This window comes from Bubalus kerabau, chromosome 22 (genome assembly GCF_029407905.1).
Source record: "Bubalus kerabau isolate K-KA32 ecotype Philippines breed swamp buffalo chromosome 22, PCC_UOA_SB_1v2, whole genome shotgun sequence".
In the NCBI taxonomy this organism is placed as follows: Eukaryota; Metazoa; Chordata; class Mammalia; order Artiodactyla; family Bovidae; genus Bubalus; species Bubalus kerabau.
This window is the reverse complement of record NC_073645.1, coordinates 41,232,644-41,258,647: the sequence shown is the minus strand read 5'-3', so window position 1 is coordinate 41,258,647 and position 26,004 is coordinate 41,232,644. Positions and strand designations below refer to the sequence as shown.

At 42.4% G+C, this 26,004-nt stretch overlaps 1 protein-coding gene across 1 annotated transcript in view; it reads left to right on the top strand.

The window, feature by feature from the left end:
• Positions 1–9,444: 9,444 nt before the first annotated feature.
• The window catches only part of CACUL1 (CDK2 associated cullin domain 1), a 68,990-nt gene continuing 52,430 nt past the window's right edge, over positions 9,445–26,004 (top strand). The window contains exon 1 of the mRNA XM_055560666.1: positions 9,445–10,170. Within this exon, the coding sequence (XP_055416641.1) occupies positions 9,813–10,170 (358 nt within the window). The 5' untranslated portion in view covers positions 9,445–9,812. The remainder of the gene's footprint in view (positions 10,171–26,004) is intronic.

Sequence of the window (26,004 nt, the reverse complement as noted above, 5' to 3'; positions counted from 1 at the left end):
AATCAGTGGCATCATTCTTGAAACCTTTCTTTCCCTCACCTTCAAGCTTTAACCCAAGTCCTGTTCATTCAAATGCCAAAAGAGTCCTGCAGTCTACTACATTTTTCTTCAGCCATTACCATCCCCAAAGTCTAAGTCATCGTTACCTCTTTAAAAAAAATATTATTTGGCTGCATTGGGTCTTAGTTTTGGCACTTGGGATCTTAGAGACTCTCTAGTTCTGGCCCAAGGCTCTGGGCTCTGGAGTGCGAGGGCTTAGTACTCGCAGCTCAGAGGCTTAGTTTCTCTGTGGCATGTGGCATCTTAGTTCCCAGATCAGGATGAAACCCATGTTCCCTGGATTGCAAGGCAGATTCTTAACTGCTGGACCACCAGGGAAGGCCCCCACCATCTTCTCTTGCCTGAAGTATTGCCATAACTCCCTAATTGGTCTCTTTTCCCACTCTTTCTTTCCCTATAAGCCATTTCCCTCAAGGTAGTTAGATGCCCCAATGTAAATTACATCTTACAGCACTTCCTTATGTCTTTTCCATTCAAACAGAAATATAGACTCCTCAACAGGAGGTATAGAGCACACATGTGGCCATTTCCTTTTGTTGTTGTTGTTGTTGTTTTGTCGCTAAGTCATATCTGACTCTTTTGCGACCCCGGGGACTGTAGCCTGCCATGCTCCTCTGTCCATGGGATTTTCCAGGCAAGAATAGTGGCATATTTTCTTGCCTGGAAATTTCCAGGCAAGAGAATATACCAATAGTATATTGGTATTCCAATTCATATATTGGAATACCAATGTACTAATACTGGAATATTGGTATTCCTTTTCTAATATTCAAGGAAATGGGTTGCCATTTCCTTCTCTAAGGGAATCTTCCTGACCCAGGTATTGAGCTCACATCTCCTGCACTGGCAGGCTTTGGCAGGCAGATTCATTACCACTGAGCCACCAGGGAAGCCCTTTCTACCTCTCCTTCATATGCCACGATCCTTCCATTCCTCTTCCCTCCACTAGAGTCTCAGTTTCTTTCTTTTAGTTCCTAGATGATGTCAAACACCTTCTGTCTGGAAAGTTGTCTCCTTAACTTGTTAACTGGCTCACTTCTACCCATCCTTTTGTCTTGGCAGAAATACTCTTTTTCAGGTCGAGTCTCTTTGGTCACCCCAAGTAAAATAACTTTCTCTGTGATGCCTTCTTACAGTGCCTGATGTTTTCCTTTATCCTGCTTGTCAGGCTTTGGTTTCTGTGGTTCATTGTTTAAATCTTGACACTTCAGAGGAAACTCCATAAGAGGCAGAAACCCTTCCTGTCTGTTTACGCCTGTAGCCCCAGCACAGCGCCTGAGCACAGAAATATTTGTGAATGACGGAGTAAAAGAAATAAGCTGACAACAGGGAGCTGGTAGGGTAAGCTTTTTTCCTATAGTCTCCTTCAGCCTGGAATCCTTTCCTTCAGCCCCTTAATTCATCAGGTTTACAGAAAGAATCTGCATCATTATTTTTGTTCCCCTACTAGGATGGAATCCGGCTGGATGCAGATGCTAAGATGGAAAAGGAAGGAACAAAATCCAACATGGAAAGAAATATCGAATAGAGAATACTCCCCCGAGTGGCTACACATTTCCACTGTAAGCAGTAATCTCATTGCACAGCTATTGAGGCTTGAGTTATTTACATGCCTTTAATCCTCTTACCTTCTAATCAAGATCATTCCAATGGCTTTGCCTTTAGACTTCCAATTGCATTATGCATTCACAAGTCACTTCTTTGTCAAACGCTGTATTGGTACCATTATAATCTCCTAGGGAGATTACAAGAAAAGTATTCATTCTTCTTTATCCTAATATAGTTTATCTCTATCAAAGTTGTGTTTTCAATTTTTCCATGCTAATGCCTTCATGAAATTAATAGTGAATTTAAAATGAAATAGAAATTAAAAACAATCATCTATAGGTCCATGTGTTATCTATCACAAGCTTGTCTAATTCAATTGCTTCTGACTTGACTACTTAGAAGCATGTACAGTTTGGGAGTTTTTTCATATAAATTTTCATCTCTTCTTTTTTCTTCTTGCTCACCTCTGAGCAATTTTATCTCTTTCTAGAGGCTTCCCCAATGGCTCAGTCAGTAAAGAATCTGCCCGCAGTGCAGGAGACCCAGGTTTGATCTCTGGGTACGGAAGATTCCCTGGAGATGGCAATCCACTCCAGTATTCTTGCCTGGGAAATCCCATCAACAGAGGAGTCCATGGGGTTGCAAAAGTCAGAGATGACTTAGCAACTAAACCACTCTACCACCAACAACGCAAGAATTAGGAGGGTTAAATAGATGGAAAGATATAAAAAAATGGTAATAATAAGCTTTGTTTTCTTTTAGGGAAGAATGTATCTCATATGGATGGTATTTTAAGAGTTTATTAAAATGAAAAAGGGCTACCAATCTAAAAATAAGATTTCAAGTAGATTTAAGGTAGTGATGTGTTTATTCATTCAAAAATATTGAACAATTGTAATGAAATACTCTGTAGGAAAGGTGACATGATGGTATCAAAGCTATGTAAGACTAATTCTTAGTGACAAAACCTCTACACTCCCCTATTTTAACTATTTTAGATAATTAGCTACATATTTATTTTGTAATTGTCTGTTGTGATTCTAATCAATGCATACTCAATTTTGCGTGTGTGTGCATGCTAAGTCACTTCAGTCACGTCTGACTCTTTGTGACCCCGTGTACTATAGCTCCAGGCTCCTCTGTCCATGGGATTCTCCAGGCAAGAATACTGGAGTGGGTTGCTGTGTCCTCCTCCAGGGGATCTTCCCAACCCAGGGGATCAAACATGCATCTTTCATGTCTTCTGCATTGGCAGGCAGGTTCTTTACCATTAGGATCACCTGGGAAGCCCACTCGATTTTGCCTACGTATATTTTTAGGGATGTGTTTATGAGGGGGAGGGAGTGGAGAGGTCGGGATGAGGTTATGTAGTGGATAGGCTCTGGGGATTAGATATCTGGGCCTGTAATGGGTATTGAATCCGTTTAAACTTCCCTACTTGACCTCAGATTTTATTCTTGTATCCCACTCTGAGTACCAGGGATGGGCCTCATTTTCCAAGAATAAATCCATGCCCTTGCAGTAAATGACTCTGGGATTTGGGTTTAAATGCTGTGTAGATTGGTTCAAGAATGACCCAATGGGACATGGAGAAGAAATATGCTCAGGGCTTCTGGGAAAGAACTTGCTTGCTTACAATCAATGCCTACCAGGAGCCATAGACCCTCTTCTGGACATTGTTGGTCAAGTATCTGAGGTCTAGGGCTGTGGCAGCCAGTTTGTTGGCAGCCTAAGGATGAAGTTTGCAAATGAGAAAATCAGGTCAAAACTCAAGGCAGATAACAGAGCTGGAGACCTGACTGAAACACACCTCACCTTTGTCCCTCCTACACTTTTATCAGTATGTTAGTCAATGAACAGCCTTGATTTTTGAGCAATTTTTACTTGAGATTTCTGTTTCTGGAAGCCAAAATAAATGTTTTAACATACAGGATCCCAACTTATACTTTCTTAACGTTGTTTTTATTTTTTAAACTTTGAGGTTAGGAATATTTTTCTGATTATAAAAATAGCATTGATAAGTGCTCACTGTAGAGAATATAGGGAAGATTGGAAGATAACAAAGAAGTAGATAAAAACCATCTGTAATCCCATTAGCCCTAGGTAATTGCTATTAATGTTTTGAATTAGTCTTCTGTTTACATAAATAAACTTACATATACATATTTCCTACTTTGGTAGAACTAATATCTTCAGTTCAGTTCAGTCGCTCAGTCGTGTCCAACTCTTTGTGATCCCATGAATTGCAGCACGCCAGACCTCCCTGTCCATCACCAACTCCCGGAGTTCACTCAAACTCATGTCCATTGAGTCCATGATGCCATCCAGCCATCTCATCCTCTATTGTCCCCTTGTCCTCCTGCCTCCAATCCCTCCAATGAGTTAACTTTTCCAATGAGTTAACTTTTCGCATGAGGTGGCCAAAGTATTGGAGTTTCAGCTTTAGCATCAGTCCTTCCAAAGAACACCCAGGACTGATCTCCTTTAGAATGGACTGGTTGGATCTCCTTGCAGTCCAAGGGCCTCTCAAGAGTCTTCTCCAATTCTTCAATGCTCAGCTTTCTTCACACTCCAACTCTCACATTCATACATGACCAGTGGAAAAACCATAGCCTTGACTAGACGGACCTTTGTTGGCAAAGTAACGTCTCTGCTTTTGAATATGCTATCTAGGTTGGTCATAACTTTCCTTCCAAGGAGTAAGCGTCTTTTAATCTCATGGCTGCAATCACCATCTGCAGTGATTTTGGAGCCCCTCAAAATAAAGTCTGACACTGTTTCCACTGTTTCCCCACCTATTTCCCATGAAGTGATGGGACCAGATGCCATGATCTTAGTTTTCTGAATGTTGAGCTTTAAGCCAACTTTTTCACTCTTCTCTTTCACTTTCATCAAGAGGCTTTTTAGTTCCTCTTCACTTTCTGCCATAAGGGTGGTGTCATCTGCATATCTGAGGTTATTGACATTTCTCCCGGCAATCTTGATTCCAGCTTGTGCTTCTTCCAGCCCAGCGTTTCTCATGATGTACTCTGCATATAAGTTAAATAAGCAGGGTGACAATATACAGCCATGACATACTCCTTTTCCTATTTGGAACCAGTCTGTTGTTCCATGTCCAGTTCTAACTGTTGCTTCCTGACCTGCATACAGGTTTCTCAAGAGGCAAGTCAGGTGGTCTGGTATTCCCATCTCTTTCAGAATTTTCCAGTTTATTGTGATCCACACAGTCAAAGGCTTTGGCATAGTCAATAAAGCAGAAATAGATGTTTTTCTGGAACTCTCTTGCTTTTTCTATGATCCAGCAGATGCTGGCCATTTGATCTCTGGTTCCTCTGCCTTTTCTAAAACCAGCTTGAACATCTGAAGTTCATGGTTCACGGACTGCTGAAGCCTGGCTTGGAGAATTTTGAGCATTACTTTACTAGCGTGTGAGATGAGTGCAATTGTGTGGTAGTTTGAGCATTCTTTGGCATTGCCTTTCTTTGGGATTGGAATGAAAACTGACCTTCTCCAGTCCTGTGGCCACTGCTGAGTTTTCCAAATTTGCTGGCATATTGAGTGCAGCATTTTCACAGCATCATCTTTCAGGATTTGAAATAGCTCAACTGGAATTCCATCACCTCCACTAGCTTTGTTCGTAGTGATGCTTTCTAAGGCCCACTTGACTTCACATTCCTGGATGTCTGGCTCTAGGTCAGTGATCACACCATAATGATTATCTTGGTCGTGAAGATCTTTTTTGTACTGTTCTTCTGTGTATTCTTGTCACCTCTTCTTAATATCTTCTGCTTCTGTTAGGTCCATACCATTTCTGTCCTTTATTGAGCCCATCTTTGCATGAAATGTTCCCTTGGTATGTCTAATTATCTTGAAGAGATGTCTAGTCTTTCCCATTCTGTTGTTTTCCTCTATTTCTTTGCATCGATCGCTGAGGAAGACTTTCTTATCTCTCCTTGTTATTCTTTGGAACTCTGCATTCAGATGCTTATATCTTTTGTTTTCTCCTTTGCTTTTTGCTTCTCTTCTTTTCACAGCTATTTGTAAGGCCTCCCCAGACAGCCATTTTGCTTTTTTGTGTTTCTTTTCCATGGGGATGGTCTTGATTCCTGCCTCCTGTACAATGTCATGAACCTCTGTCCATAGTTCATTAGGCACTCTATCAGCTCTAGTCCCTTAAATCTATTTCTCACTTCTACTGTATAATCATAAGGGATTTGATTTAGGTCATACCTGAATGGTCTAGTGGTTTTCCCTACTTTCTTCAATTTAAGTCTGAATTTGGCAATAAGGAGTTCATGATCCGAGCCACAGTCAGCTCCTGGTCTTGTTTTTGCTGACTGTATAGAGCTTCTCCATCTTTGCCTGCAAAGAATATAATTGATCTGATTTTGGTATTGACCATCTGGTGATGTCCATGTGTAGAGTCTTCTCTTGTGCTTTTGGAAGAGGGTGTTTGCTATGACCAGTGCATTCTCTTGGCAAAACTCTATTAGCCTTTGCCCTGCTTCATTCCGTATTCCAAGGCCAAATTTGCCTGTTACCCCAGAAAATAAAAGACAAATCAAAAATCCAAGAAAATAGATTAATGTCTGAGACTATGGCATGTTGTAGTAATTAATTAACCTGTGTTCTATCTGTACAGTGTTGGGTCAATGGTTGCTAGTAATGTTATTCCCCATCTCCACATCCCAGAACAAATCACCAGAGATTTTAAGTTAATACCTATTAAAATATATTAAGCTTATAGTGAAAGTGTTAGTCACTAAGTGCTGTCCGATACTTTGCCACCCCATGGACTATAGCCCACAAGTCTCCCTGTCCATGGAATTCTTCAGACAAGAGTACTGGAGCAGGTAGCCACTCCCTTCTCCAGTGGATTTTCCCGACCTAAAGATTGAATCCAGGGTCTCCTGCATTGCAGGTAGATTCTTTATTGTCTCAGCCACCAGGGAAGTCCCAAGTGTAATATAACAATGTCTCATGTCCATAAAATCAATCAGTTATCAATACGTTCATTTGTTTCCCTTCAGTAGGTGATGCTTCTTATTTATGGAAAATTGCACCCTGTCAGTAACTGCTTTGGTTCAGTCATGGTTAGATTTTCGCCTAATGGTATGTTTAACCAATGACAGCTAAGATGAATGTCTCATATTGATTATTATGGCAAAAGGGTTCTATGTTCACAAGTATGCTCAGTAAGCCTCTCTGTAGTAAGCCTTACTATTAATAGATGGAAGTTATATGCTGTGACAGTTACCATTCCCTTCAGGTCTAAATGTCTTCTTTTCATCATGATTTTCTGACCCATAAGTTGATTGGAAGACTAGAAGTACGGGGGTTTACTAGCTGTCTGCTGGTAATTGATTTCTAACTGAACTATACAGTGGTCAGAGAATGCGGCTGCTATGATACCAATCCTGAGACATGTAGAGAGACTTGCTTTATGACCCAGCATGTTCAATTTTCGTAAAGTTTCACATATTCTTAAAATGAGTGTATATTCTGCAGTTGTTGAGTTCTCTGTGTATACATTAAACCAAAACTTGGTAACTGTTTTCTTCAAATCCTCTAGTCCCTTAAAGATGTTTTGGTCCATTTGATCTATATGTTAGTTCTTGTGGCTGCTGTAACAAATTAGCAGAAATAGGGGACTTTAAACAGCAGAAAGATATTCTTTCACAGTGCTGGAAGCTAGAAGTCTGAAATCATGGTTTTGGCAGGGCTGTCTTCTCTCTGGAGACTCTAAGGGAGAATTCATTCTTTGCTTCTTCCAGCGTTGGGTAGCTGTTGGCATTTGGTGTGAGAGTGTGACTGCATCACTCCAGCCTCTGCCTCTGAGGTCACACTGCCTCCTCCTTGCCTGTTTCTGTCTCAGATCTCTCTCCTTGCTCTAACTATGACACTTGCCTCTGGTTTTATGTTCCACCTGGATAATCCTAGGGCTTTCCTGGTAGCTCAGACTGTAAAGAATCTGCCTGCAATGCAGGAGATCTGGGTTCAATCCCTGGGTTGGGAAGATCCCCTGGAGAAAGGAATGGCAACCCACTTCCTGGATAATCCAGGAAGCTCTCCTCATCTCAAGATCTTTAATTACCTATGCAAAGAACTTGTTTCCAAATAAAGTAACATTTACAGGTTCAGAGATATCTTTTGGGGGAGCTACTATTCAACCCATTGCAAACTGTTAAATCACCTATTCCGATGGTAGATTTCTCTTCTTGTACTTCTGTCAACTTTTGCTTTATGTATTTTGTGCCCATATTATTAGACACATATTTATGATTCTCTTATCTTGTGTACTGAGCATTTTTTTACTTAGCCACACCCACCACCTCAAAAGTCTAGTAATGACAAACTATCCTTTGTTGCCTGAAAAAACTATAATTTCTCTTTCCTCTTACATTCTTTTCTTGCTGGGCTTATAATTCTAAGGTTACAATTTTTTCCCCCCTGAGCATTTCACTCTGAAAATTGTCTTTTTTTCTTTTCTATATTCCCCAAATGTCCCAGGCCAGAGAATCAAAACCCTGTGCTGATTCAAAAAATATATGCCCTTAATGAATATGAGACAGCATTTTCTGAAATTAAACCATTCTAAGTGCTCACAGGGCCTCCCTGGTGGTACAGTGGTAAAGAATCTGCTTGCCAATGCAGGAGACATAAGTTCAATCCTTGGGTCAAGAAGATCCCATGGAGAAGGAAATGGCAACCCACTTCAGTAGTCTTGCCTGGGAAATCCCATGGACAGAGGAATCTCATCGGCTACAGTCCATGGGGTTGCCAAAAGGTCAGACATGACTTAATGACTAAAAAAACAAGTGGTCAAAATGCTTCATTAAGTATAGTGCAGAATACGCTGGGAAAATACATGTAGAGAAGCTGAAATAAATGTGGATACTTAAGTATATCAGAGACAACTTCTCAGTGGCTGAAGTGATTTACGTAACTTCAAACTAATTACATATCTGTGGAAATAAAGATTCATTATTTGCTAGCTTAAAGTAATTAAGGGTTTTTCTAGACAACTTTTCACCAGCAGCGAGAATGAGCGCCACAATAAACAACTGTAACCACATTCTCACACAATATACTATTACTATAATCTGAAAATGCAGAGGAATAGAAGAAATTATAATAGAGTTACATAATGTTTCTTCTTTGTCCCTCAAAACTCTCATAATCTCAAATTGGTAGTTAAGATTTGTGAAACAGCATACAGAAAGTGTCATTTTTAAGTTTAAAGTTTCTGGCCTCAGTGTATGGAGGAATTAGGAACTTAAAAAATCCTTGATTAGCTCAAATACACTTAGTATTTTTAGTCACTCTGCTGCTTCGCCTGTTATTCACCAGGTTGAGGGTTTGGGACGGGTCTGCTGAGGGTCATGAGCGATTCGCCCGAGGGCCGCCCTTGGGTGGTCCCAACCCGTTTATACTGTTCGACCCGGACCCTCTACTGGCCACCAAGGTTACGTGATCAAGAAAAAGTCGGAAATGCAAGGCCCTCTGTGGTCCGAAGACCCGATAAATCGGGGGCGCGGAAGAAAAACACGGCCGAAAAGGGAAGCCTGGGTCACATCGACCGCCAAGCCAGGATCTAGACACATCTTCAGTCACAAACTCAGCTGCCCGTCGTCCTGGTAACCAACCTGAGAACGCGCGTGCGCAGCTCCACTCCCTTATCACGTGAGTCCGGGCACGGGGCGGGGCCGGAGCCGGCTACCCGGGAACTGGGTCGCACAGCGCCTGCCTCTCTGCGCGCGACCAGTCGAGGCGGGGCGAACCTCTGTTTTCCCGCCTGGTGGTGGCTCACAGCTCCCGCCCCTTTTCGCGCCGCTTTCCGGAGGCTTGTTTCCTCGCACCACGTGCCCTCCTGGCCGCTCCTCCCCCGCTGCCCGCCCTTTCCCCAACTGCCTGTTGGAAGCTGCTGTAAAATGTCGTGAGAGGCGCTCCCGCTTTACGGCTGCCTCTCCCCAGACTGGAACCCGGGAGCGCCCACCGCCGTCAGCCCTGTCTGCAAAGAGGCGTCTCGGCGGAGACTGAGAGACCCGAGGCGCGCCGCTGCCCCTCCCTTCCGCGCCCGCTCCGGCCCTCGGCGATGTGAGGCTCGAGGAGGCTGCGGTACCCGCCCCCCACCCCGGCCCGGCCCGGGGTTGAGACGGGCAGCAGGTGCCTGTGAAGGCGGGCGGGTGCTGGGGGCCTACAGGATGGAGGAAAGCATGGAAGAGGAGGAGGGGGGCAGCTACGAGGCGATGATGGACGACCAGAACCACAACAACTGGGAGGCCGCCGTGGAGGGCTTCCGGCAGCCCCCGCCACCCCCGCCTTCTATCCCAGCCCCTGCCCGAGAGACTCCCGGGGGTCAGCTGCTGGCGATGCCTGCGGTCTCCGTGGACAGGAAAGGCCCCAAGGAGGGGCTTCCAATGGGGCCACCGCCGCCGCCGCCGGAGGCCAATGGGGTGATCATGATGTTGAAGAGCGGCGACGCGGCCTCCGTGGCCAAGGCGGCCCCCGCCCCCACCCCCGGCTCCACCATCAACATCAACACCTCCACCTCCAAGTTCTGTGAGTCCAGCCTTTCACCAGAAGCCTTGGCTTTTCCTCCTCCCCACGCGGACGCCGAATCCGTCCCGCTCGGCCAGCCCTTCTTCCTTTGTTTCAGGCCCGGGTCTCCTCTTCCCCAGCTCCTCGCGTCCTTCCCTCCCTCCCTTCCCGGTTTGGTGTCGGTGGGCCGGCGCCGGGCGGCCCTGGCTTCTTGTATTACCTGGCCTATAAAAGAGCAGTCGGGGTTAAACGCACGCAGCCCCGAGTTCTCCTGCAGACGCGATCCATATCACGACTGGCTCGCTCTCAACGTTAGGAAGCTCTTTTCTTCTCCGTTCCCCCTTAAGTTTCACCCTCAAACGTGAAGGAAAAGTATAAGGTTGCCCGGGTTTCGTTAGGGAGAGGCCTTCAGTCTTTTCGGCTTTTTTTGTTTTTTGTTTTTTTTTTTTGCAGCCAGAGGAAAAAGAAATCTGGCCACTGTGTTTCTGTGCTTTTAGCTAGCCTGCTTTAAACAAGTCAGGAATTAGAAAGTTGACCTGTATCTGCGCTTCGTTCTTTCCCGTCTCCAGTGCACGCCTTCTGCATCCTCATAGGGAAAATGTATGAGTTGCTTCTTGAGTTAACACCAGTACAGTGGGAGCTACGACATCCGTTTTGAAGCTAATACTGTATAAAATTATTTTTCAAAGCCTACACTCATAAGAATAAGCCATTCGGTATGTGTCCAAGTCCAAGGTTGTGTTGAATGTTGAACTTTACGTTAGTGATCCCCCTTAACGCTCAATTGCAGGCAGAAAGATTTAAAATCAAAATCTCTTCTGTACCTGAAACTGTCCCCGGCCAGGGATGTATGCTTCCACAGCTAGAAAAAAAAAAGTGCTGCTGCTTTAAGCGAGTTTTTTGGGGGGCTGGTGGTGGTGGAAATCGATCGCCACAGCCAGATTTTTTCCCCTCCTATTAATAACTACAAGTTTTGAATGGCATCTGGTAAAGCAACTGGAGATTTCATTTCTAGTTGCTAATTTTATCAAGCTGTACCAGTAATTGTCCAAGTAGCTGTGCAGAGAAAGTGCCTTGGTTCAGGTACCTAGTGGTAGCCTTACATATTTTGGGGGAACAAGCACATTACCATATTTATTTGCCTTCAACATGGAGACATTCATATGTAGTTACGGTTGATAAGATTTGTCTAGTTTTATTTTTATTGTGAATAGGAGAGAAATAGTGTATAGTTTCTGTGTTGAAGTCTATGTAGTGAAACCAGATCTGAGACAGAGTGTCAGGGTGACTTATCTAAATGTTGAAGGAAGCTTGCCTTAGTGCTTTTACCAAGTTCATTTCAAGAGTTCCAAAAAAAAAAAAAAAAAAAAAAAAAAACCAGCCTACAGTTAAGAGCAGAAATCAGTGAAATTAGGAAGGAAGGAAAGATTGGCCAAACTGAAAGAAGATGTTTTGAAGGTAAATAAGCTAAACAGACCTCTGATTTTAAAAAGATGCAGATAAAATAAGTGATAAATGGGAAACGGCTACAAACGTGAGATATTTAAAAAACAATTTTAAATTTATAATTTATAAATTTGAAAGCCTGGAGGAAATGTATAAATTCTTAGAAAACTACAAGCTATGAAGGTTGGTATCAGAAGAAATAGATAGCTTGAGCTGACTAATAAATATTTAATAAACAATGGCAAAACCTCCCCTTTCAGAAAAACCCTGTATGAAGATAATCTTACTGAGTTGCAATAAATTTTTAAATGAAAATTTCTTTTTAAAGGTTTTTCTGGAATAGGGGAGAAAAAAAAAATGCCAAGCTCATTTTATAAAGTTAGTAAAGTCTTGATTTCAAAACTAGTTGAGGTCAATATGAGAAAGTTATACGTATGAGAATACATATACAACATGAGAAAGTGTAAACAAGAAAATCCTGCATAGAATACTGGCTCATCAAATCCAACAATGTGTTGAAAGAATCTTGATCCGTGGAGTTTAAGAATGTAAATATGGTTCAACATCTGTTTATCTGTTAATGTAATTTGTTTCATTAATAGACTGAAGGAGAAAAGTCATCAATTATTTCTATACCATAAAATCATTTGATAAGATCCAGCACCGATATATGATAAAAAATCTTAACAAGCTTTGAACACAAGATAACTAGATAATGGTCGTTACCAAAAACCTACAGCAAATAATAATAAAGAAATTTTAGATACACTTACTTTAAGATCAGTAACAAGATAAGGATGCCCTTGTATCACTGTTGGTATTTAACATAAGGAGGTCCTGACTGACACTACAGAGGGAAAAATAAAAAGTATAAGGACGAGAAGGAAAGCAAGAAAACTCATTATTTGCAGATAATATTACTTATCTAGAATAACCATTAGAATCAAGAGAGAAACTGTTGGAACTAGTAAGAGTTTAGCAGGGTTACTCCTTTTAAAATCAACCTACAGAAATCAGTAGTATTTAGTACACTAGCAATAAGCAATCAGTAAGGTAAACAAAGATAAATATTGTATACAGTAATGGGAACAAACTAGTCTCTAGGAATGAACCTAAGAACACATAAGATATTTAAGGAGAGAACTTGACTAAGGAGCCAGAAATGTGTTCTCAGTTGCACAGCGAGTTTGACTATTTGCAACCCCATGGACTGTAACGTAGCCCGCTGGGCTCCTCTGTCCATGGAATTTCCCAGGCACGAATACTGGAGTGGGTTGCCATTTCCTACTCCAGGGGATATTATTCCCCACGCAGGGATCAAGTCCACATCTCTTACATCTCCTTCATTGTCAGGCAGATTCCCATTTTAATCTGTAAGTTTGATTAAACTGCAGTCAAAATTCCAGTCGGTTTTTCTGACAAACTCCATAACCTAGATCTAAAATTTATATGACAGGTGGGATAAAGTCTGAATAGCTAAATCAGTCTTAAAGATTTGCTTTGGTCGGGGCTTGCCTTATCAGAAGTTAAGATTCTGTTTCAAAACTATAGTAATAAAAACTAGTAGGAATGTGAGAACATAGAAATAGACTGAGGGGGACAAATTAGAGAGCAGAAAGTTACCTAGAAATGTTTAGGAACTTAAGGGTGTTATCATAAATCATCGGAGAAAGTCATGTTGCTCAGAAGAGTGACTCAACTGTATGGAAAAAAAAAAAAAACTATAACACCACAGATGGGATGAATTATAGATAATTAGAGATTTAAGTGTGAAAGGAAAAGTTAGAAAATTAATGGAAGACAATGTTGAAGACAGTCTTTCCCTCAGGACAGGGAAGGGCATCTTAAAGTTGCTAAGACTTAAACAGAGGTGAAAAAATGATAACTTTGTAGAAAAAAAGGAAAGATTTTTCTTTCAGTGACAGAGAGATGATAGAGAAGATATTTGCGGTGCCTAATATTGCCAAGGGATCTAGTTTGCAATTTATTCACCTTTTGCTTGTTCACTGAAGTATTTTTTACCTTCATTTTCTAAGGATATTTTTGCTGGAGATACAATTCTAGATTGACTATCTTGTATTGTCTTGTTTTTCCTTTCAGTACTTTAAATATGTCTTTGCTTTGTCTTTCATCCTCCATTATTTCTCATAATAAATCTGTGAATATTCTACTTTCCTCTCTATGTAATGTGTCCTTTTTTTTTTTTTCTGGCTCTTTTTAAGATTTTCATTTTATCTTTCACTATATCAAATTGAGTTTGATTGTATGTTCCTTGGGGGTAGAGTTTTCTTTAAGTTTATTCTTTTTAGTGTTCTTTGAGCTTAAGGTTCTGGAATTTGTCCAGTTTGGAACATTATCATTCAGAATGACTGCGCAGTGCCCCTCAGTCGCACGTTAGGTATGCTAAATCACTGAGGCTCTGTTCATTATCTTTTTCAGCTTTTTCACCCCACTTTGTGCTTCACTTCAGATAGTTTCTATTGCTGTGTTGTCTTTGCTGTTTAATTTGTTGTTAGTTCAAGTCTGCTCTTGATCAGCAGGAGTTCCAACTGTTTTTAACATAGGCTGTCATTGGATCCAGGTTTCAGTCAGTTAACTGAACAAATCGTTATAAGTATGTCTAGTTTCTTGAGATATTACAATGAATCTTCAGTTAGTGTATTCCTTTTGATAACTTAAGTCTCATCTAAAGTTATATTTCAGTCTTTAGAATTCTTAAAAAGTCTTCCGAAAGTCTGCGTAGGCCTATGTAGAGGTATTATGGGTTATGTACCAAACCATTGCAATAAAGTGAACCACGTGAATATTTTGGTTTCCCCATTGCCTATAAAAGTTATATTTACAGTATAGTATAGTCTGTTAAGTGTGCAATAGCATTATGTCTAAGAAACAACAAACATAACAATTAAAAATACTTTATTGCTAAAAAAATGTTAAATATCATCTGAGCCTTTAACAAGTCATAGTCTTTTTGCTGGTAGAGAGTTTGCAATATTTTGAGAATTACCACAATGCAACAGAGATGCAAAGTGAGCAAATACTGTTGGAAAAATGGCACCAGTAGACTTGGCTGACTTTTAGAGTTGCCACAAAACTTCAGCTTGTAAGACGCCCAGTATCTATGAAGTGCAGTAAAACAAAGCACAATAAGATGAGTTATTTTTTAACTACTGTGCGTCTAGTTTTTTTGGAGTGAAAAAAAAAAACTGGCTCCTGTTTGTTTAGATTTGGTGCTTGTTCCCCTGGGGAAATTTAATTTAGTTGGAGGTTTATTTCCAGGTAGTATTGTGGAAGGGGCTTCTGTCAAGTAAAGATCAGCCTCATGTTGGGGAGAAGGGGTCCTCCTCTCTGTGAGTGCTTTGAGGTCAGAATTCTCAGGTTGATAAAACACCAAACTGACCCCATTTCAGGTCTCAGAGTCCTACCATTTCACAATCAGTGTCCTAACTTTTACTTAAGAGATCTGTCTAGAATTTCAATTATTTTTATTTGGTAATTCTGTAATTTGCAGAATCATTCTGTTTCTCATTTTTAGCTCTATCAGTCCTGTGCCTTTAAGCATTAAAGGGCATTTTTTTTTTTTTTTTTGCAATCGTGGATGTTCTTTGGCCCTCGGTTTACTAAGCTAAATATTTTTTTAAAGCGTTCACCTGTCATCAGAGTCAGCCCACTCCAGTTCTCGTCTTTCTTGTTTCCATCCTGACAGCCACAGCAGCCTGCCGTGTGTTTTCTTCAAGAAGACGTTTATCCCAGGTAGCTGCAGGTGATAGGTTTTTCTTTGCTGCTCCACGTCATCTGGTGTTAGCGTTATGTTACCTAATGGTGGCATTGCCCATCATTGCCTTTAAATCCAATTAGATTGGCAAACCGAAGCCAGCTTCCTAACCTGAGTCCGTGTCCTGTAACTCCTCTGGTACCAAATACTTCATCAACCACAGTTCAGTCCAAGAAAACACTAGGTATCTAAAGCAACAGGAGATGTAATAGCAAAAACCAGGTCCTTTGCCAGTTGTCGGATAGGTTGGAGGCATGCAGCCAGTGAGGCTCTCCTCTGGCTGCACTCCCCAGGGCAGGTTGCGATTGCTGTTGCTGCCACCACCGGCGTTCTTGAATCATCACAGTTGCCTCCCTCATCCTTGAAGTTGGTGACCAGATGCTGAAACTCAGAGTTTGGCTGCCACAAACTCTGACATCTCTAACCTTGCTTGCCAGAGCCACTAGCCACAATAATCTGTCCTTTGCCTCACTTTCCCCTTCCAAATCTCATTCAGATGTATCTGACTGATGGAATGTAATTTGGGAAGTGAAATTATTTACTTCAGTTTTTCATTGCACGTTAGTCAGCTTTCTATAACACTAACCCCCGAATTTTAGAAAGCTTATGGAACAGTAAAGATTTATTTCTTGGGCATGTTATGTTCCTGGCTGACAGCTGGCTGTCACTATTCACACGTCATCTCATTGTGAGGCACACCTCTCTTCTGGGTCTTGTCACTCTTGGCCGAGGCAAAGGGAAGAGAGTGGACGGCAGTACCCAATGGCTTTGAAAGCCTCTGCTCAGATGTAGCATCTGTCACATCTGTTCATATTCCAAATGTACTAAATAGGCTAGAATGGTTCCCTGTCTGAATGGTTTGGGGCTGCGGGCAGGTGGAACTGAGTGTGAGGATAAAAGGCAGTGAAGGGGTAGATGGAAGGAGGTGGCTGGGAGGGATTTTGCATTGACTGATGATCTTGTGTCATGATCTCAGGAGAACTATGAGCACAGTACACCAGAAGCTTCTCCAGATAGATGAAATCTTCACAGTATTTTTAATTGAATTTAATGAGATCACTTTTTAAAATTAGTGATTCAGAAGTCTGTTAAAATTGACTTCTGAATTTAGTGAAAGTGTTAACCAATTTTAGTAAATCCTGAATAAAGTTGCTCTTTATCTGATCAAGTCCTATCTGCCAGTTTCCAGGTTGATTCTTTTCCAAGTGGATCAGCTAATGTATTCAGGCCCTACAATATGCACTGTTTGTGGCATCGGTGGTGGTGGTTTGGTGTCTTCTCACCGTCTATCTTAGTGCATTTGGTGGTGGTTTAGTTGTTAAGTCATGTCTGACTCTTGCAACCCCATGGACTATAGCTCGCCAGGCTCCCCTGCCCATGGAATTCTGCAGGCAAGAATACTGGAGTGGGTTGCCATTTCCTTCTCCAGAGCAGCAAACATCACTGTGATATCAACCGATTGTCCGAATTTCAGGATCTCATTGGGGATCTTGTCTTGCCTTTATTTATTTATTTGTAGACGTGCAGGGTTCCCATTGCTGCATGTGGGCGTTCTCTAGTTGCGGTGACCCGGGCTACTCTTCATTGCGGGGTGTGGGTTTCTCACAGTGGTGACTTCTCCTGCTGTGGAGCACGGGCTCTAGGCATGAGAGTTTCAGTAGTTGCGGCCCGTGGGCTCAGTAGTTGTGGATTGTGAATTCTCGAGCACAGGCTCAGTAGTTGTGGCCTATGGGCTTAGTTTCTCCCGGGCATGTGGGATCCTCCCGTACCAGGGATTGAACCCATGTCTCCTGCATTGGCAGATGGATTCTTAACCACTGGGCCACCAGGGAGGTCCCTTGTCTTGCTATTTTTTGGTGTAAATTGCACAAAGTGACACTGATGAAACTAAGAGAAATCCATTAATGTTTATGTAAGGCCCAGTCCCAAATCCTTCAAGAAAATGAGTATTGTTTAGTTCCTCTTTAAAAACAGTAACTCTGTAAGCTGCAGACCATATATTGATATAATCACATTGTAAACTTAAAAGCTATATAAAAAGTTATTTTGGGTATTCTTTGGTAATATGTCTTGGCAGAGCAAACTGGCCTTTCATATTTCTTTCATCGTTTGTAGTTACTTGGCTGTTAACCTCCACAGATAGAGGAGGAGTAATTTGTAGTTGCAGGTGTGCTGACTAGGATGGCATTTTATCTAACAGATATTTTTTGTCTTCTGTATGCCAAGGTAATATTTTAGCCTCTCATGATGAATGAGACAGAATTTAGCATGGAGGTTGATGGACAGATGATAGTGATATGTTATAATTAAATGCTGTAGTAAAGTTATGTATGTCCATGGTAGCACAAAGCGAAAAAGAATCTTTGAAAATGAACATTTTGTTGGGAGGACTGAGGTGGCAGGGTTGGGCTCGAAAAGACTTCCTTTGCAGAGACAGAAGCCTGTGTGGAAGACTCACTTGAAATTATTGTAGGAAGGCAATGGCACCCCACTCCAGTACTCTTGTCTGGAAAATCCCATGGATGGAGGACCCTGGTGGGCTGCAGTCCATGGGGTCGCTAAGAGTCGGACACGACTGAGCGACGTCACTTTCACTTTTCACTTTCATGCATTGGAGAAGGAATTGGCAACCTACTCCAGTGTTCTTGCCTGGAGAATCCCAGGGACGGGGGAGCCTAGTGGGCTGCCGTCTGTGGGGTTGCACAGAGTTGGACACAACTGAAGTGACTTAGCAGCAGCAGCAGCAGCGGGGTGTGAGGAGGGAGTGGCACAAGTTAAACCTAGATAGAAAGGTCTAGATGCAAAGGGCATGCCAGGTTAGAGGTGGAATTCTCTTCTGTGGGAACAGGAGCCACAGGGAGTCACCTTGGTAAAATTTGTCTTAGCGTGTTCGATTAGAAAAGAGAGTAAATGGAAACATAGAGATTGGTTAGGGGCTTGTAATGACAAGAGGTGTTACAGCCTGAGCAAATCAAGGATTGGAACAGAGGCGATTTCATATTTGGAAATATCTAGGGACTTGTTCAGTCTCAAAAGTTGTGTCCGACTCTTTGCGACTTTATGAACTGCAGCATGCCAAGCTTCCCTGTCCTTCACTATCTCCCTGAGTTTGCTCAAATTCATGTCCATTGAGTCGGTGATGCTGTCTAACCATCTCATCTTCTGTCATCCCCTTCTCCTTTTACCTTCAATCTTCCCCAGCATCAGGGTCTTTTTAATGAGTTGGCTCTTCGCATCAGGTGGCCAAAGTATTAGAGCTAAAGCAACAGTCCTTCCAGTGAATATTCAGGGTTGATTTTCTTTAGGGTGGACTGGTTTGATCTCCTTGCTGTCCAAGGGATTCTTAAGAGTCTTCTCCAGCCCCACAGTTTGAAAGCATTTGGGGACTATCAGATCAGATCAGATCAGTTGCTCAGTCGTGTCCAACTCTTTGCAACCCCATGAATCGCAGCACGACAAGCCTCCCTGTCCATCACTAACTCCGGGAGTTCACCCAGACTCACGTCCATCGAGTCAGTGATGCCATCCAGCTATCTCATCTTCTGTCGTCCCCTTCTCCTCCTGCCCCCAATCCCTCCCAGCATCAGAGTCTTTTCCAATGAGTCAGCTCTTCGCATGAGGTGGCCAAAGTACTGGAGTTTCATCTTTAGCATCATTCCTTCCAAAGAAATCCCAGGGCTGATCTCCTTCAGAATGGACTGGTTGGATCTCCTTGCAGTCCAAGGGACTCTCAAGAGTCTTCTCCAACACCACAGTTCAAAAGCATCAATTCTTCAGCGCTCAGCCTTCTTCACAGTCCAACTCTCACATCCATACATGACCACAGGAAAAACCATAGCCTTGACTAGATGGGCCTTTGTTGGCAAAGTAATGTCTCTGCTTTTGAATATGCTATCTAGGTGGGTCATAACTTTCCTTCCAAGGAGTAAGCGTCTTTTAATTTCATGGCTGCAGGCACCATCTGTAGTGATTTTGGAGCCCGGAAAAATAAAGTCTGACACTGTTTGCACTGTTTCCCCATCTATTTCCCATGAAGTGGTGGGACCAGATGCCATGATCTTCGTTTTCTGAATATTGAGCTTTAAGCCAACGTTTTCACTCCTCTTTCACTTTCATCAAGAGGCTTTTTAGTTCCTCTTCACTTTCTGCCATAAGGGTGGTGTCATCTGCATATCTGAGGTTACCGATATTTCTCCCGGCAATCTTGATTCCAGCTTGTGTTTCTTCCAGTCCAGCGTTTCTCATGATGTACTCTGCATGTAAGTTAAGTAAACAGGGTGACAATATACAGCCTTGACGAACTCCTTTTCCTATTTGGAACCAGTCTGTTGTTCCATGTCCAGTTCTAACTGCTGCTTCCTGACCTGCATACAGATTTCTCAAGAGGCAGGTCAGGTGGTCTGGTATTCCCATCTCTTTCAGAATTTTCCAGTTTATTGTGATCCACACAGTCAAAGGCTTTGGCATAGTCAATAAAGCAGAAATAGATGTTTTTCTGGAACTCTCTTGCTTTTTCCATGATCCAGCGGATGTTGGCAATTTGATCTCTGGTTCCTCTGCCTTTTCTAAAACCAGCTTGAACATCAGGAAGTTCACGGTTCACATATTGCTGAAGCCTGGCTTGGAGAATTTTGAGCATTACTTAACTAGCGTGTGAGATGAGTGCAATTGTGCAGTAGTTTGAAAGCATTTGGGGACTATAGTCTATAAAATTTGGGAGTGAAGAAGGGAGGATATGGATAAGGAAGGAGTATAGGTAGGGGTGTATGTGTATGTGTGTCTTTTTTAAGTTATCTGTGGGACATTTGGGTGGAGAGGTCCGTTGGCATTGAATTAGCTGAGCTTTCTCATTTCTTGTGCTTTAGAATATTGGAAGTACTGAAACAAAAGTTTAATTTCTGTTCAGTTTGGGTGGTTTCTACTGTCATCTTCCTGGATTACCAATCCGTTAGTCTGTTTTACCTAATCTACTGTCGATTGCCTCTAGTGCATTTTTAATTTCAGTTACTGTATTCTTAGGGTCTGTTTGATTCTCAGTATTTTCTAACTATTTTAAAACCTTCGGATCAGTCGCTCAGTTGTGTCTGACTCCTCGTGACCCTATGGACTGCAGCACGCCAGGTTTCCATGTCCATCACGAACTCCTGGAGCTTGCTCAAACTCATGTCCATGAGTTGGTGATGCCATCCAACCATCTCATCCTCTGTCATCCTTTTTTCCTCCTGCCTTCAGTCTTTCCCAGCATCAGGGTCTTTTCAGATGAGTCAGTTCTTTGCATCCGGTGGCCCAAGTATTGGAGCTTCAGGTTCAGCATCAGTCCTTCCAATGAATATTCAGGACTGATTTCCTTTAGGATGGACTGGTTGGATCTCCTTGTAGTCCAAGGGACTCTCAAGAGTCTTCTCCAACACCACAGTTCTTTTGCCTTCAGCTTTCTTTATGGTCCAACTCTCACATCCATATATGACTACTGGAAAAATCATAGCTTTGACTAGATGGACCTTTGTTGGCAAAGTAATGTTTCTGCTTTTTAATATGCTGTCTAGGTGGTCATAGCTTTTCTTCCAAGGAGCAAGCGTCTTTTAAATTCTTGGCACAATCACCGTCTGCAGTGATTTTGGAGCCTAAGAAAATAAAGCCTCTCATTGTTTCCATTGTTTCCCCATCTATTTGCCATGAAGTGATGGAACCAGATGCCATGATCTTTGTTTTTTGAACTTTGAGATTTATTTAAGCCAACTATTTCACTCTCCTCTTTACTTTCATCAAGAGGCTCTTTAGTTCCTCTTCGATGTCTGCCATAAGGGTGGTGTCATCTGCATATCTGAGGTTATTGATATTTCTCCCAGCAGTCTGGTGGCCCAGATGGGGAAGTGTCTGCCTACAATGCAGGAGACCCAGGTTCGATCCCTGGGTTGGGAAGATCCTCTGGAGAAGGAAATGGCAACCTATTCCAGTACTCTTGCCTGGAAAATCCCATGGACGGAGGAGTGTGGTAGGCTACAGTCCATAGGGTCGCAAAGAGTCCTACACGACTGAGCGACTTCACTTTCACTTTCTTTCCTGGCAGTCTTGATTCCAGCTTGTGCTTCCTCCAGCCCAGTGTTTCTCATGATGTACTCTGCCTGCATAGAAGTTAAATAAGCAGGGTGACAGTATACAGCCTTGAAATCCTCCTTTCCCAGTTTGGAATTTAAAATCTATCATGTTTATCCATTCTTCTGAGGTAGGAAGCGTCTTTATGATCATTACCCTGAACTCTGTTGAGTAGATTGTGTACCTCCACTTCATCTAGTTCTTTTTCTGAGGTTTTTTGTGTCTTTGGCGCATGTTCCTCTGCTCATTTGTCCAGTTCACCGTGTTAGGTGGGTTGGTTGCATTTCCTTGTCTTGGAGCGATGGCCTCATGTGGGAGACATCCTGTGGGTCCCAGCAGCACACACTTGCTGGTCGCCGAGTCACATGTTCTGGGGCGCCCCCGTAGGGTTGCCTGCGCCCTTCTCTTATGGTGGGGCTTCTGTGGTTGGTGCGCTGGTGGGTGGCCCTGGCCCCTAGCCTGGCTGTGAAGCCTGCTGGAGGGTGAGGTAGGCTTCTCTGCCTGGCCTTGGGCCTGGGGCTTGCCTGCTGGTGGCCGGGTAAGCCTCAAGCAATAATAAGCTAGGGGAGGATTCCGAAGTGTCACTTGCCAGGGCTGTGTTACCTTGGTAGAAGGGGCGCCCCCAAATGGCTGCTGCTAGCATCTCCACCCCCAGGGGGAGTCCGGTTTGCCTCCTGCCTATCCAGGGGGCTCTCCAGGATCAGCAAGTGGGTAGGCTCTCCTGGACACAAGCCCTGCTGCTTTTCAAAGCCAGAGGTTCTGGGGCTCGTCTTCCTGGTGCAGGAGCCCTGGGTGGGAGAGCCTGAGGTGGGTTCAGGAGCCTCACTCCTTGGAGAGAACGTCTGTGATTGTGATATTCCTCACATTTGTGAATCCCTGACCTGGAATTGTGAGTCCTGAGTGTACCGTGTCTCCTCTTACTTGGGTCGTTGTGATTCCTTCTTTAGGTATGTAGCTGTGGAGTAGCTTTTCTGCTAGTTTTTGGGCCGTTCTCCTAGATAGCTTCTCTGTAAGGAGCTGTAATTTTGGTGTTTCCATGGCAGAAGGGATGAATTCAGGATTTTTCTACTCTGCTGTCTTGGCCACCTCACTTCATGTCTTCCTTTTTACCGGTATATTCCTGTGTGTGTGTGTAAAACATATTTTCTAGCAAACTCGTGAGAAAAATGTGTATGGATAATAGTTTCAGGTGTTGAATATATAAAAATGCTCCTTCATAATCAGTTGACACTTTGGGTTGAGAATTTTTACGTAAATAATTTTTAAACTGTTGCTTCCTTTACTTATAAGTTTGCACTGTTACAGTGGAGAATTCAGGTACAATTTTTATTCTTGTTATTTTGCATGTGGCTTTTTTCCCTTGAGAAAGTTATCGGGATGCTTTTTTAGGTTAGTGAGTCAGTGTTTTTCTCCCTTTACATTCTCTCTGTTCTCTGGAATTATTTGTAGTCAAATGTTGAATTTCCTGCCTTGATCTTCTAAGTCTGTTAACTATTTTTCAGTATGTTCTATTTCTCTTAAACTATTCCTCTATTTCTCTAAACTCAGGGAGACTTTCCTGACGCTTTCTGTTGGATTTTAGCAGTGGCTGCATTTTTAATCTTGAGAGTGTTTGGATTGCTTCCTTTTTATCACCATTTAAAAATTTGGTCTTCTCTGAGCATAGTAATTATAAAGTTTTTTTTTTTTAAGTTTTATTTTATTCTCTTGATTATCTTTGCTTTTATGTTTTTGCAATTTTTGTTTTTTTTGGTCTCTCGTGTCTGAAGTGAAGTGAAGTGAAGTCGCTCAGTTGTGCCCGACTCTTTGCCACCCCATGGATAGTAGCCTGCCCCAAGCTGCCCCGTGGGATTTTCAAGGCAAGAGTACTGGAGTGGGTTGCCATTTCCTTCTCCAGTCTCGTGTCTGAAACCTTGCAAATTTTGGTGATCCTTTGCCAGCTATTCGTATTTAAAAGTGAAAAGGTAATTGGTAGCTCTTTGTTTGCAAGGGACTTTGCTTCTGTAAGTGTTGGTCTTCGCTGTAGGCTAATTGGATGCAGAACTGCTGTTTTCTTGGGTGAACTGCCAAATAGGAAGTAAAAACATTACTCCTTGCCAGTGGCGGTCTAGAATTAACGAAAAGGGGCAGGGTTGGATGTTTGAGCATTTCTTGTTTTGACTTTTGACTTCAGTTCAACTCACCAGCCCTGAGCTTCCCACCTACGCACCCACCTACCATGTATCTTGTCCTGGAGTCCCAAGCTCTTATCTTTCAGTTTCTGTGCAGAATAACCCTTCTCTTTCTCATTGTTTAGTCTACAGATTTGTAACCAGCCTTCACCCTTCCCACTCCACCCACTAATTCTCTGTCTCTAACCTTGCTCAGTGTCCTCCTGTGAACTTCTCAGGGTTCTGCAGGGCAAGATTAGCTCACCTGTTGGTGTTTGCGCCTCAGCGTGTCCTGCCTTCTGCTCTTACTGCAGTTACTTTCCTGGTGTCAATGCCATGGAGAGTTGACTTTAAATCTTGCAAGAAGTAATGGAATTTTAAAACTGTGGCAGACCTACAGTTAAGTTGGCATGGTTCACACCTGTGGAACCTCAATTGAGCAGATGCTTTCTATTTGAGCATGGGGAGATTGAGATTAGTTGGAGTTGGAGCCATAAAGGATATATTGATAGCACTTGACCGTTTTCATATATGTGCTTTCATAAATAACATGTTCATTGCGGAAACTCTTTTACAGGCTCAAGTGTGATATTGTGGAATAATGCGCAGGAATTATTCTAAAGTAATGTCAGTTTCAATCTTGCTGGTAGGCCTCAGCGGCTATTTTCTGTTTGTAACATAGTAATGATGAAGGAATTTTCTGCTGTTCTATTTTGCTGTGTGCTCAGTTGCTCAGTCATGTCCGACTCCCTGCGGTCCAATGGACTGTAGCCCTCCAGGTTCCTCTGTTCATGGGATTCTCCAGGCAAGAATACTGGAGTGGGTTGCCATGCCCTCCTCCAGGGGATCTTCCCAACCCAGGGATCAAACCCATGTCTCCTGCATTGCAGGCAGATTCTTTACTGTCTGAGCCACCAGGAAAGCCCAAGAATACTGGAGTGGGTAGCCTATCCCTTCTCCAGGGGAACTTCATGACCCAGTTATTGAACCACGGTCTCCTGCATTGCAGGCGGATTCTTTACCAGCTGAGCTACCAGGGAAGCCCCAACCCTTCTATTACATTTTCTCAAATTAAGTAATAGTGGAATGTATTTCTGTGTAAGTTTTATGGTGTTTGGGAAAAGAAACATGTCACTTGAAGCGAGGCAAAGCAGGTTCTATAGTTCCATATGGTTGGTGTTCAGTCACTCAGCCACGTCTGACTCTTTGTGACTCCGTGGACTGCAGCACACCTGGCTTCCCTGCTCTTCACTGACTCCAGGAGTTTGCTCAGACTCGTGTCCATTGAGTGGGTAATGCCATCCAACCCTGTCATCCTCTGTCATCACTTTCTCCTGCCCTCAGTCTTCCCAGCATCAGGGTCTTTTCCAAAGAGTTGGCTGTTCTCATCATGTGACCAGAGTATTCTGCTTCAGCATCAGTCCTTCCAGTGAATATTCATGGTTGATTTCCTTTAGAATGGACTGGTTGGATCTCCTTGCTGTCCATAGGACTCTGAAGAGTATTTTCCAGCACCACAGTTTGAAAGCATCAGTTCTTCGGTGCTCAACCTTCTTTATAGTACAACTCTCACATCCATACGTGACTACTGGAAAAACCATAGCTTTGACTAGACGGACCTTTGTGGGCAAAGTGATGTCTCTACTTTCTAATACGCATGTCTCTACTTTTTAATATGCATGGTTTCTACTTTTTAATGCTCTAAGTTTGTCATAGCTTTTCTCCAAGGCTCCAGTGTCTTTATCTTACAATTCTTTTCTGGACCAAAATGTTAATCTAGTTATTTGTTTACATAAATGTAACTCAGTGTTTACATGGATATAACAACATTACAAAGAATGACTTCTTAATGATCACAATAGATATTTTATATTGTTCATAGTGTTTAAATTAAGTTATATAAACCGTATACCCTAAAACTTAGAAACTTCCCAGACACATGGAACTTAGAACTTAAAACTTATAAACTCCCCATAGAGCATGTAGCTCTTAAAAAGTTTTAGCTTACTTTAGAAACAATTCCTTTATTAACATTTAACATTAGCTATTATCTTTTAATGGTGAATCAAAATATACCTGAGTAGCTGGTACAGGTTTTGTTTTTTTCCTTCTAATATGGAAAAATATATTTAAAGGATTTGGTAACTTCTTTTACTGTTTTTTCCCGCAACTGGGCAGTTCTCTTGGGAGCAGCTAAACTACTGTTTTCTTTGCTTGGATCAAATTATTTTCCTTTTGAGAGAAATAAGTAACAGGGATTTTTTTTTTTTTTTTTAAAGAAAGAGGAAAACTCCATTTATTTGCTAAACTGCACAACCTTATTCTGATTCTAATTCTCTTCCACTCTGACTGTTCCTTTTTTTTCCAAAGGCTTCTCCCCATTCTACA